We start from the raw sequence: 13,467 nt of genomic DNA on the forward strand, positions 1-13,467 counted from the left end.
AATCAGAGTTGTAAAATTACTGTCGATCACTGTCAACGGCGCTCCTGTGTCTGATCAATATTCAGTGCTCCGCTTTGTGGAATTTTACAACCACTCACGCACGGGCTAAGAAATTAATTAATTAGGAAAACTAAAAAAGAAACTAACAATTTTCGTAAACATTAAGAACGCACCTTCACGAAATACTACAGTAAGCTTCATCAGAGAGGCCTTCTAATGCATAACAAGTTGAAGTCACGGAATAAGGTCATTGCAGGTACCCGTTGCTTGTGAGTATAGGTTGACTTGTCAGACAAAAAAAAATGCTATGAAGAATATAATTTTTTTTCTTTTTACCGATTAAATTTTCTTCTGAAGAGCTACCGCCTGCTAGTGCTGCTTGTCTTTGCCCGCGAAACTTTATGAAAGGTCAAATATTACGTGCAGGGATAACTGCTGTCATGAAGACAGATTAATGAGCTAACAACGAAAAAAATTTTCATTAGCATCGTTTCATTGATTAGCTGAGTCACAGGCTGTTAAAAACATGCGCCAAAAACGAAACCTGGCTTTTCGTTCACCTCATTAAGCAAAGAGGCTTGCTCTTAACGCAATCGGCAAGAAGTTGGAAAACGGAACGCTAATGTCGGATCGCGGTGCTTCATCATGACCCTTCAAAAGCGACAGCGGTTTGCTACCAGCATGCTGAATGAAAACTAACAAGAATAAACACATGCGTCCCTCACATTTGTCACGTCGCAGAAGAAGCTTGCGCGTAGCTTCGCACTTACGGCCGCATTACTGAACACGAGTCTCCTTAAATCCTCGGTGTCGGGTAAATTAAAGTTCGTGCAGGCCACATAAATTTTGCGAAATAGGCTCTAGAGGTCACCGGCTCTACAATGTATCCACATGGTTTTAGTCAGCATTGAAGGGACAAATTAAAGCATTTCAGGTTATAAGTCGTGTCATCGCGACAATGGACCCTGAGCTGAATGTGCGTCCCGCAGTGCTTGCAGATAAAAAAAAAAGTGAATTACGCATAAACGGTTATTCCTGTTATTTCATAATAAATGCGCATTTTGTAAAAAGAAACACCGCGTGCACAATAATTCAGAGGAATCGCTGCAGGTTCTTAGATCTTCAAAACAGCATAGGATAATTTACTGCTTGAAATAAAATTTCAAGGGATAGGTGGCATTATTAAATTTTATGTTTCTTGAAATACCTAAGTGCACCTAGGTGGTATAGCTGCTATTGTGGTGATAAATTCATTCATAAATAGCCGTTATTCTTGAAAGAAAGCCATCACGACCTTCAGAAGAATTCACCCGCCGGCGTAGGACGTACACGAGATGAACAAAATTACTATAGTGCCTTTCTATTACAACGAGCCTTGTAATTCCGGTCTAGCTTTAGTGCGTAACAGCCGTAATTTTTTGTACTGTCGATAAATTGGCGGGCATTTATGTCATAGAGTTAGCATTTCACACAAACGTGAAAAAAAATAGCAAGCTTGTTGTTAATGTTTACGGCTGTACACGTTTCGTGGATCAGTGACATTGCACACGCTGCGTTTCGCTCAACACACTTTTTGTTTGATAGAATTTGTGAGTGCATAAGAATATATAAATTAAACGAGAAGGCATCATCAGCATGCAAAAAGGCACTCTACAAGGACGGAGAGATTGATCCAGCTACAAATATGGCAGATGCGTGTGTCCTCAGTCTCCCCAGCCTTAATGACATAACGTCGAGCGGAACTTTCAAGTTTTCTTTTTTTTTCCCATCCGCTTCCTAGCCGCTGGCTGCGCAGCCAGACCTCCTTTGTTACGAAGCGAGAGTGCCTTTCGGAGGCGCCGGTTTTTGCTGTTGAGGCCCCAGCAGAGCGGGCCTCAATAAATCGCGGTTTTCTCGCGCAGATGGCAAGCTTGCATTTATCTTCCTTCTTTCTGTTTTGTTTCGTTCTCAGGCGTAATTGCGACGTGATATGAGCATTTTTTTCAACCGGGACGCAGTTCTAATTGTCACTATTAGCTGCTGTTATCCTTTTGCTCACCCTCTGCAGACTTTAAGGCAGTTTCACTTCCGTTACTGGCAGCTTCTTTTTTCATTATTTACGAGCAAACCAGTATTGGCTGTGAGCTTGGTACAAGCTACTTGTGGCGACAGATGCTCTTTAGCATTCCTCCCCCCCATTCCCAACGCATTTTTTCTTTTTTTTTTCATCTTCCACTTTTATTTTTTTAGATAAGACCAAATATTTTACCGTTTGTTACATGTAGCTGCGTAGACTTTCGTTTGAGGCAGCTACATCATACCGAGTTATACCGATTTCTTCAGTGCGCACTTGATTCGTTGGCACTGTAAAAGACCGCCCATTGATGGTAACAGAGAGAGAGAAGAGAGAAAGTGTGTCATGCAGAAAACCCCTAATGAGGCATTACAGACGAAGCGACAGAGCTTGGAAGGAAGCGTGCGTGTTCAACTTGGGCAGTATGTAGAAGCTTCTTTTTATGATTATCAGCTTCATTCCTTAACATTATTGCAGATTAGTGGGCACAGCTTAAAATATGTTGTTCGCCTCAACTCGGCCGATGTGGGCAGCTCTTTTCCTCGTCTGCCCCGTCGCTTCGTTGAAACAAATGTAAAAATCAGCTTGAGCAATATATCGCTGGATAATTAAAATTTATGTGTGAATTTCGCGAAGAATGTGGACGAATTCCTCGCTTTGTGAGAACATATATGTGACTGATTTCTTCACAGCATAAAAAAATGTTGGCAAGTCAGTTTGCTTCTTTTATCAGATAGCCAGTAACAGCCGAGAAAAGGATCGATGTTAGGAAACAGGGTGACTGGCTAATAATGTTTTAAGCGTAATTGAACTTAGTACATATCTCGGTCACCCGCACTATTTCCTCATCAATGGTTCGTCGGAGCATTTTGTGATACGTTGCTTATGAGGTAAGGGTGCTACTATTGAAAATGCCCCTGTTAAACTTTTCCAGGAGAAGAAAACTATTGGCGACAAGATACGAGAGTCGGCTGTGACGGCGTCACATTGGTGCCAAGTTAATGCATTCGTAAGCTTGTGATCGTACGCTGCTATAATATGCCGTATATATCAGTTTATGTATTTAAAACCAGTGGTACAAAATACACACGACAGAAAAGAACTGTACAAACAAGGCACCATGTTTTCCAACTTCTCTGTCCTTTGTCTTTTTTGTCTCTGTCCTTTGTCAAAGTGACTCTGTCAGTAAGTGTTTCTGGTCAACATGCAATAATTGAACTCTTCTTTTTTCTGTGCAGGACAAAGAATATCTCTGCATTCAGGCGTCAGACACCCCCGGCCAAAACCTGTCGCAGTTTTTCTCCCAGGCCAATGACTTCATCCACAGCGCCCGAATGGAGGGCGGCAACGTTCTCATCCACTGGTAAGTCACCCAGACCATCAGCTGCAAAAATGTAGCCGCTATTCACTTCCACAACGCCACCAGTAATCACATCACATCAAAGTTGCACTGGCTGTAAAATATGCTGTCTGATTAGCTTTCCTCTCAAGCAGGACCTTAATAGCATGCACTGTAAGACAGAACGAAGTAAGTTATTTCGCCACAAAGTCGTTTCGCACTAAGGGAGAATTTTTTTTAAATCTTATGTAGTTTGTCGTAATTAGGCTCGCCAGGAATAGCGCCATATACTACAATGTGCAGCATAGCAGATGTGACCGCAGAGTTGGAGGATTGTAATTTATAAATGCAGACACCTTCCACACAAAACTTTCGGCGCAAAAGTTCAATTTTCTTTTTGCCTTACTCCTGATGACAAGAGATTTGCCTGTGATAAAGCTACACATGCCATATTGCCGAAGTCAAGGCACAGCTTTATGGTGTTGTCATTCCATTGTGACTTTTTTGCACCCCGTTCAAAATTCCATTGAGTGTAATATAAAAATATATTATTACAGTCATTCTGGGGCATTCAGGTATATCTTATATTCTTATGTGAGGACCGATTTAATTTTCCTTACGTTGCTCTAAAATACCTCTATTTCGTTACGTTCTATTTCTCTTGCTCCAGGTTCATGCGTTCTGTTTGAATTAAGCTTAATTTTTTCCCCGTCAATTGTAAAGTTTTTCTCTGTTCTTCTTGGGTTTTCTGCATCTACAGAAACTGACAGGTGATAGTATTGCATGCAGAAGCTTCCTAATCTCCCCAATTCCCATCATGTGTGTACTGGCTATGCCGATGGCTGTCGGACACGTTGAGCAGCTGCATATTCTGACTTATGCTACAGCAGTTTTTCCTATCTGGGTATCAATACAAATGTTGTTTTTGTCACTTGTCTTCATTTCCGCAGGAAAGTGCTGGGCAAATCAGCTGCTAATAACGCGCTAGGTGCAACGAGTTCAACGCGTATTTCCGAGGCGTAAAGCTGGCTTTTTCTCAATAATTAAACTGCTGTGGCTGTGCACGCTTTACAGGCACAAGAGCGTTAGCAATTAGAAACCCCAAGCTGTATTTTCTAACCATTAAACTGGTAAGAATTTCGCGCTTTGATATTTTATATATGACGTAAGAGGTAATGTAATCTGAGAATGAATAAGAAGTAATTATATTATTCAAGTGAGGAGCATGATACTCACTCCGTGGCGCTTTACGCACAGGCGGGAAGCAAAAAATGGTGCATTGCTCACGTTTGTATAGTTTGTAAAGCATATCGTTGCTTTATGCAACTCATCCTAGAGTAGTTAGGAGAATTTTGTCTTTTTATAATAGGCAACGCTCTCCATGAAACAATAAAACAGAATGGGCTAATTTCTTCGTGCAGGAATGAAATAGAACGAGATGGACGGTTGCATGGGCACAGTATCGCTGCAGCTCTGCATCAAGAAATATAATCACTAATTACATTACGAAAGTAGTCACAGTTAACCCATCTCTACCACCCTGAATTTATTTTCTTTCACGCAGTCGCAACTTAGGCTTTTTTCGTTTCGAAGGACGTGGCGCTTGCCATTTGTGATCTTCTTTTGTCATGCAGCCGATCATAATAAGGCATTCTTAAACGTGATTAAACAATGGCGAAATAACCGTCTACTATTTTTAATAACAATTCACTGTCATCGTCGGAAACATAACTCATCCCAACTTTTTAGGTTGCTTGTAACTGAGTGTAAAATTAACAGGCAATAATGAATTTTTATAGGATGAGTTCACTCTTTTTCTTAGTCGTTAATGTGCACGGCTCCCATAATGTGTGCTGACGTTCGTGGTCAGAAATTTACTGAGAAAGTTACCTAACCCCTCTTCAAATTTCTATCAACAGGAAGTGCATTCTCTAAAAACCTACTGCGTACCGAATAAGAGCGCCAAACACATTAAAAAGCTTGTAGTATTAAATCCTGTCACATCGATGGTGGCGCACACGGCGCTGTACCAAAACAATGACCCCTCCCACCCGCTCCTTTTTTAATTTTTCATAAGTGGTGCGGAATCCATTCTGTTATAAACTTATCTTTTTGGCAACCGTGTCCGTGTCAGCAGTATGTTCAGTGGCGCTAACGTTGCAAAATATTCAGAGCTTTGATACTCCTTGTGGACTTGCGATCTGCCAGTTGCACTAATTCTTGGCGCCCCTTCCGAAAACCAGTTCACTGTTCGAAGGAGACCATGGCGCCTCACTTCTGGCCTCCAGACAAGAGATAGCGTGTTAACAGAGCAAAAGGCCAATGAAATGATGGTAGCGATTGCGCACTTTAGATGTACTCCAACACTTCCCGCTGGTCCCACTACAGTTCTGTGCCCTACACTTCGTGCTTCTTGGACGCTTTACACAAACATTTGTAAGCAATATCATGTCCACGTGCCTCACTGCGCATCAATGAAGTCGTATATGGTGGCACTTGCACAGCACTAAAATAAAAAAAGAGCTTAGAAGACGTCAACTTCGGAGAGGTATGCGCTTATTTCACTGAACCAACGTGATGTTACCTAGACCAAGCAAGGATATTGCTGAAGTATGGCGCACCGCTCACCTCATGGATATCACAAACTAATGTGCACTGGTGTTTTAAAGCTACTGCTCCTTCGTCGATGAAGATAATATTGTATAAATCATCGGCATGATTTTTATGTACATCATGTACATTTACGTGTATTTACAAACAATGATATTTGAGGGAAGTGAATGTGCATGGTTCTATATTGGCACGTGCCAGCCGAACCTTAGCCGTATACGGTGGAAAAGGCGATTAAGGATCGATCCTGACCATTACTCGGTTCTCTGCGGCCATTACAGGAGAACACCGTGGCAAACAAGCTAACGGGTACATACTATGCTGTGGTCATGTCGACGTTGTTGTCACAAGAGCGCTGCGGCGCCCATTCGCTGCTAAATTTGTCGCCGGGAGTGCGCTCAAGGTCTCGTCGGTGGTTTGCTCTAGGAGCGCACAAATAGGCGCAAATCGAAGCCAGGCTATGGGCGTGAAATGACGTACGTTTGCGCTTGTTGCTACTCCCGAGCTTACAAACTCGTTTATTGTACAGAGCTGTGCCGTTAAATGTAGGCAAGAAGATAAAAGCGAAACCTATGCTGTCGTTATACTGATGAACTACCGGGATATAAATAAAGCGAGCACTGGACAACACGAGTCAGAACGCGACAAATGGCGCAGTCCGGATTGAGGCTGAGTGAATGGCATGGTTGCATGTCACTTGCGAAGAGCAGTCTTCACACATCGTTAGTGAAGACCAACATTTACAATACTTAACCACCACCAGCCAAAAGTTTACCTCTTTTTGTGTTCTAGTTTGTACTGTCCAGCTCGCAATTTATTTACCCGCCGCTACACACCGAGTCTTTTCCATGATGCATGTGGCACGTGTACCTCAACAACGTGAAGTTGGTGGCTTCACGGCATACCGTCTGGTCAGGACGCATAGTCTAATAGATGAAATGAAAAAAAAAATTCATTTCGGAACCTATGGTTCTCTAGCTGACAGTGTTGTGATGCTCTCAAAACATTTTATTTTATGGAACTCACTGCATTTCATCTATTCATAACCAAGTGAATTTCACCTGTTAGGCACTTTATAATATTTTTATCACACGCGTTCTGAAGCCAAGCTTGAGAAAGGCCAGACGACTGCTAGGCTACGCCTATGTCAGTCGTCTTGATCCGCAGCGCGCGCGGTGCTCCACGCCGGCGATTTTGAGAGGGCCCTTTGGCCAGAAGCAGGGCGTTCCACACCGGAAACATCCGTATAGCGCTCGGCGCATCGCTCTCTACGGCAGAGACGGCGTGTGCAGAAGAGCGTCCTCGCAGCCTTGCAGGGGTGTCCCGCAGCGTGACGATCGCCGTGGCCTACGTGATGTCGGTGACCAGCCTCAACTGGCGCGAGGCACTCAAGGCCGTGCGCGGGGCCCGGAGCATCGCGAACCCAAACTTTGGGTTCCAGAAACAGCTCTCCGAGTACGAGTGCAAGAAGCTCCACGAGGTGAGCGCCTCTCGTGTTCTGCGCGTGCTCCCGGCCCCTCCGTGAAGCCTGCTTACTAGAGCGCACGAACTAACCACGGCGACTTGTAGAGTTCACCTGTAGTCGGTGTATCAAAAGGCTAGCTCGGAAGCTTGTACAACGTCAGAAAGGAGTGTTCCAGTGCTAGTTCTTGCATGCCCATAGAATGAAATAGATTGAAAGCAGCGAATGCTCTTGTATCCTCGTTTTCTGGTATTCGGCGCAGCTTCACTTACTAGTTCGAAAGCTTCAAATGAAGCTGAGTTGATAAAATGCAGCGATTAGTGTCCATCTATGTGATTCTATTATTCTCATTTGCCAAGCCAGCCGGAAATTTCTAGTGATGGCAGAGTGCGTGGCGAAGCAGACTGTACCATTTAAAGAGGGGGGGGGGGGGGGGGGCGGACTGGACGTTCCTAACTAAACACTAGAGAAGTGAAGGAAACACCGACAGTGAAGAGCTGGGCACACCTTTCTGCTGTGTTCACCACGGGAAAAAACGCAGCTGGGTCGAGAGCTTGTGTATCTGCGCTCTTTTTCCCCGCTGCTATTTTTTTTACTTTTAGTTCATTAAATATCACGCCAGCTGTTTCCAGCGTATTGCGCATTGCATTCTCAACTGCCGCTGCACCTCTGAACTCTAACTACTACCATACCATACTTCCCGAGCTTTTAACTTCAAAAATTCCGCATTAGACATGTTTATTAATAGACGTTTACTGCGACAAGGTTTTACTAGCAAAATTTACCGATTAACAGTTATATTCTTGCTCTGCGCGCATTAAAAAATCACCCATTAATTTCTGCATGTCTTCCTTCGTTTCTTCCTTCCCAAGGAGAACAGAGGGGAGGCAGATGGGGTAAGCTGTGGCACAGTTATGGCCCGTTACGCAATTTGGGTGGGCTGAGCAATTAGCAGGTACCAAGCGACTCTGTAGGCAATCTGTGCTGGTGTCGATCCCAGCGCCGTTACACACGGCCCAGCGAGAGAAGCAAGCATTTGTTGGTGCGCTCGTAGTGCTTTTTCTTCACGCAACCTGCCTGTGTTTATAGGCATGAGCCTCCGCGCGTCCACGCTTTGCGAGGCCACACGTGACGTAGTACGTCAGCTAACTTGGCTACGTCGAGAGCACCTAAACAGGTAATGTATCGGCCAAACGGACGCATCTAATCGTCCAGAATGTGGTCTCACGTTTATAGCGGCCCAAGCGTCTGACGGCTGCAGTTTTTAGGCGCGCAGTGGAACAACTACAGCGCCTGGGTTCTGCAGGCTGCCTATACAGTGTTTTTACAGGGCGTCCCGCTTTACGTGAGACGGGGGCTAAATAATAATTAGAAAAAAACTTGTGCACCTTGTCGGATCAAAATTTGTATGTTGTGGGTGATCTCTTGAAACAAGCTGGAGTACTTCTTACTTCATTCTAACCTCGCTAATTACTTAAAAACTAAATAGAATCTGTGATCCGCGGAAAATACTTTAAAAAATTGTAATGCATTCAAAGAAACCGCAAATGCAATTTTTACCGCAGTTTCTGGAAGCGAGTTTTATCGTTAACCTTTTTAGCGCTCCCAGAAGGAAGTGCGCTCTTAGCGGCTTCGGATGCGTCAACTTGGGCAAACACTGTCAACAAGCAGTAGGGAAGAGCAGTCAAATGCAGTGTGTGTTCCAAGCGCGGAAGACATTTTTATGCCGTTACCGTGGTTACGCCTTTGAGAGTTGAATTTAGCGAGCTAGAGCTTTCACGCTGAATCTTTAGCATACCTCCAGCGGTAGAAGCTATGGTCAAATACGTTAACAAATTATTTAGTTTAGCATGAAATAAATGGCACTTCTTTTTACTGTAGCTGACTGTCAACAAAACCACTTTAGTTTGAGCCCGTAACACTCCCCAGTTTTTATTAATGCGAAAGCATTATATGTCCGATTAGTACAAAAGCCGCCGTTCATGACACGAAATTTCTCAGTGACGTCACTAAGCTCTCGCATGACGTCAGCAGTACACGATAAGAGAATGACGTCGACAGCAAATCATAAAAAACGACATTTCTTCCGACGGTGCGGAGGAATTGAACCAAAAACCTTCCGATTGCGAGGCGAGCATGCAACCCACGGGCTACGAAACCGCGCTACTTCTTGGCGAATAAAGGTGAACCCAGTGTATGCATTTCCTCCTTACGACTGTATGCTAATGAGCAGGCGTGTCATTAGAATGGAAGGAATCTTTAATGAACCTCGCAACAAAGCTCACGATGAGACTGTGTTTTCGCGTTCAAAGCACATAAGCAGTCTTAAGAGTCTTCAGTAATTTTTTTTTGCCCTTATATCTCGCACTGGGACACCTGCACAACGCCAACAAAACGTTCGACGTTCAACTCGCTGTCTTGCTATCTGCAGAATTCGGATACTATGAGCCAATATTTTCCTCGCAATTTTCAAGTAACTCTAGTCACATGGTGCGCAACAAGCTATCTAACCTAGCGAAGTAAAATTCCAGTACCCGTTAAAATCGATAGTCCGCACGCTGACAGGCGCGGTCCGAAGTGTGTGCTCTAACAGCAGCCCCTGTTTTATGCATCTCGTCAGGTGAGCCTCTCTGTCGTCTCTAACCGCCCAGCAACGCAATGCACACATCCACGGCCTTCTCTGCCCGCAGCAGCAGACTGTCTCGTGTGCCGGCGCTTTATCGTTTCTGTGCCAATTATCAGTGGCCGCACAGCAATGAACGGCCAGCGCGAGCATCGCGCAAACCTCTTTGACCGCCTCTCTGAACGGACGCGCGCAGGAACGGAAGCGGCTGCGACTAAAGTTTCCGCGTGAGAGCTTCTGCGAGGACGAGCAGGAGTGCCGCAAGCTGCTCGTGGCCTACCACAACTCGGTGCGGCCCCTCGAGCCAAGCCCCAGCATCTGCCGGCGCGCACCGCAAGGTCTGACGCCACCCCCGTCGCCCAGGCGGCGCCGCCACCGCAGCCCGTCTCCCTCGGCCGGCCCCTCAACGAGCTACGCCAGGCCGCCCTGAGAGCGGCCCGGACACCCGACGGGTGGTTGCAGCTCGCCGGGCCAGCCTGGCTCACTGAACACCCCCGGGCGGCCAGCCCGCACCTTTGCGCGTGTACCTTGCCTGCTAGATATTCACGTACCCTATGCTGCGGCGCAGCAACTGGGGTCGGTGTGCACCAGAAGAAGCAGGGACACAACAGCGGATCGCGAAAAGAATGCCTTTTCCCTTGTCATGCCCGACAACTTTGCGAGGCGCCAAGCTTATCGTTAGTCCCCGTAAAGCATAGGATCAGTTGTCTAGCTGCTACCCATTGGCTAGCAAAGGTTCTTGCAGAAACACCCAAGGCGAGTTTTCCTCTCTTTATTTTTTTTGTTCAATTAGAAAATGAATAGAAAGTGGCGTTAGCCAAAAGTGGAAGACACTTGGCTTTGACTCCGAAGCCCATTTTTGGCAAGTCTCAATTCTCGTAAATTTCACTAGGCACGCATTTTCCCTGAATTAGAGAATGCTTTGAAAAACGGAGAGAGAGGGCGACTGATGCGTTGTCTTAGCATCATATTTTTGTAGTGTTTAACATAAGGTTTTGAACTACGATCGGCTAATCGGCATTATAAGATCAACAGCTGCGCTGTTGCTAAAATCAGCCCATTTACGGCACTTTTGTGTGCGCAAGTCATGTCAATTACTTCTTGTCTGATCGCATCTTGTTCTCTTGACGCCGTTGTTAGCCTGCTGATGTTGGTAATACAGCTCTCGTAGGTCACTGATGTCGATCAAAATAGCGAGTTTGACGCAGTGTCAGTCTCCGGTGTGAGACTGTAGGAGCTGGAAGGAGCAGCGCTCAGAAGCAACAAATGTTGTGAACGGCTTAGCGTTCTGTAGGAATGACAAGACAGAAGGGTGTTGTAGATGAGCGTTCAAAGTTTATTCCATGCTATTTAAATTTATCCCTAGTTGGTCACGCTTGTTGTCAACCGTAGTAGATGTAGAAATCTATCTTGTTCTAACGATCGCGGAGGTCTTCAGGTAGGTTGGGAAAGAGTCCTTTTAATGGGCGATATTGCGTCAAAAGGTGCTTCGGCATTCCGTATCTTTTCGAGATAGACGTGTGTTGTTGGGAGAGCGAAAAAAATGTGTTGTGACATTTCCACCGACGTAGCTCACATCGCTCATGATAGTTCGGTTGATGTCAAATCTTGTGGTGCCTTTTCTTGTTGGGGACTGCCTCGGTGTTGTTGGTTCCTTTATTGGCAGTTACCACTGAGTTGTACGGCGTTCGTACATTTTTCACGAGTCGTGTGTGTGAGGCGTCCAAGTTCAAGGGCACACGTATCTTGGTGCACGGCCAAACACACAGTGGGCTGCGCACGTACTACTACCGTCCATACCTTATCGCGTGTATCCCTCCTGAAGGTAGAAGAGGCTATTGATAGGCTTCGTGTTCTGTCAAGAGCAGGTTCAAGAGGTTCGTAACCATTCAGCCATATCAAGGGCGACTGCGCAAGCATAAGTGCCACAAGCTGGCTTTATTCTACGTCGCATTCGGCAGCCTAGCGTAACGAGCAACGCTAATGGATGCGCAGCGAGCGGCAGAAATCGAGCACGTTTTAAGGATACAAAAAGAGAGGCTAAATATGTTTAAGCCGACCGCCGTAAATACCGGTCTGATGAGCGCCCATACCTGCGAAGGTGTTAATTGCTGCGCTAGCTAACGTTACTTGTGGAAGTTACGACAGCTGTGGTGACAACAACAGACGCACATTGGAAAGCCTGTGATGCGGACACATTTGCTTTAAGTGGGATGGAATTGGGCAGGTGGTGGTTTGCGAATATCACTCATGTCATTCGTCAAGCAATGGTCTAGGGACCTTCCGAAGTGAAACGCTTCTCTTAGAATTACCTCTTGCATCTGCTCCTGTGTCTGAGGCTCCATTGTCCGAGGTCCAACGAGTTCATTTGCTCGCAGTTCTATTTTGTCTTGAAGTGACAGTGGAAGGGGGAAAATAAAGACCGAGAGGAATTTCGTGAGGGCCAACCTTGTGCGAGAGCATTTACCTCAGTAAAATGATGGCCTGGCTTATAGTCGCGATGCGATGCTCGTTTCCAAAAAAAAAAATTCTGTTAGACCGCACTTGTGTCGGACTGCAGTCGCGAGATGCCTCTCGGTTAGGAGGGCGTACAGGAAGTACCTGGGAGCTGGTCGATGCCGAGCGGGGAACGTCCACTGCGACGCGGCCACGACACTTAGTCGCCGGCCATGGAGGAAAACTAATCGGTGGGACCGACCGCGAAAAGCCTTTGGCATTACTCTCTCTCTCCCACTGTTTTAGTACACGAATTAAGGATTGTGATATCGAAATCACACATGCGCGACGGACTTTCGCTATTCGAAGCTTAAAATAGAGGGCGAGCCTGACGCGTGTAACATCTGCGTTTCCACTAACAGAGGCGCTGACCGGCATTTCCTGGAATTATTTAGTTTACAAAACGAGCTGTTTCCGCTGGTTTGTTCCAGCCCGTAGCGTAGCCGGTAGATCTGATCTGCAGACCACTGGACCCCCGGAAAAGACGAGCAAGCCCAAACTGCGTCGCGATCTGGTATGGCTGAGCTTTTTGCGACATTCTCGACTGAAATGTGATGGCAGTGGACGCGTAGCTCTACAACTCCAGTACTGAAGGCAGAGTGACCAGCGGATGTGCGCTGCTACTGGCCACCCCGCGCGGATCCGCTGGACGGGCGAATTTGTCCGAGAGGCGGCCGGTTCCTCCGAGCGCACCACTCTCAGTGAACCCCTATCGGTCTCCATCACAGCGACCAGCCCTCAGCGCCTCGCTACATGCCCCGAGGCAAGCGTTGAAGTTAGGTTTGAAAATTCTACGTGCAAAGCTGTGCGTCGTCAGGGAGTGGCATTAAGCACTCGTTGCTGAGAAAGGAAAAAGTACACAAATACATACATAGATGCTAAAG

At 46.0% G+C, this 13,467-nt stretch overlaps 1 protein-coding gene across 1 annotated transcript in view; it reads left to right on the top strand.

The window, feature by feature from the left end:
- Nucleotides 1-12,604, top strand: part of LOC144114028 (dual specificity protein phosphatase 22-like) — a 57,692-nt gene extending 45,088 nt beyond the window's left edge. The window contains exons 4-6 of the mRNA XM_077647467.1: nt 3,292-3,416; nt 7,311-7,482; nt 10,284-12,604. Coding sequence (XP_077503593.1) covers nt 3,292-3,416; nt 7,311-7,482; nt 10,284-10,517 — 531 coding nt within the window. The 3' untranslated portion in view covers nt 10,518-12,604. The remainder of the gene's footprint in view (nt 1-3,291; nt 3,417-7,310; nt 7,483-10,283) is intronic.
- The last annotated feature ends 863 nt before the right edge of the window (nt 12,605-13,467 follow it).

The sequence above is a fragment of the Amblyomma americanum genome, chromosome 1, assembly GCF_052857255.1.
Source record: "Amblyomma americanum isolate KBUSLIRL-KWMA chromosome 1, ASM5285725v1, whole genome shotgun sequence".
Taxonomy (NCBI): domain Eukaryota; kingdom Metazoa; phylum Arthropoda; class Arachnida; order Ixodida; family Ixodidae; genus Amblyomma; species Amblyomma americanum.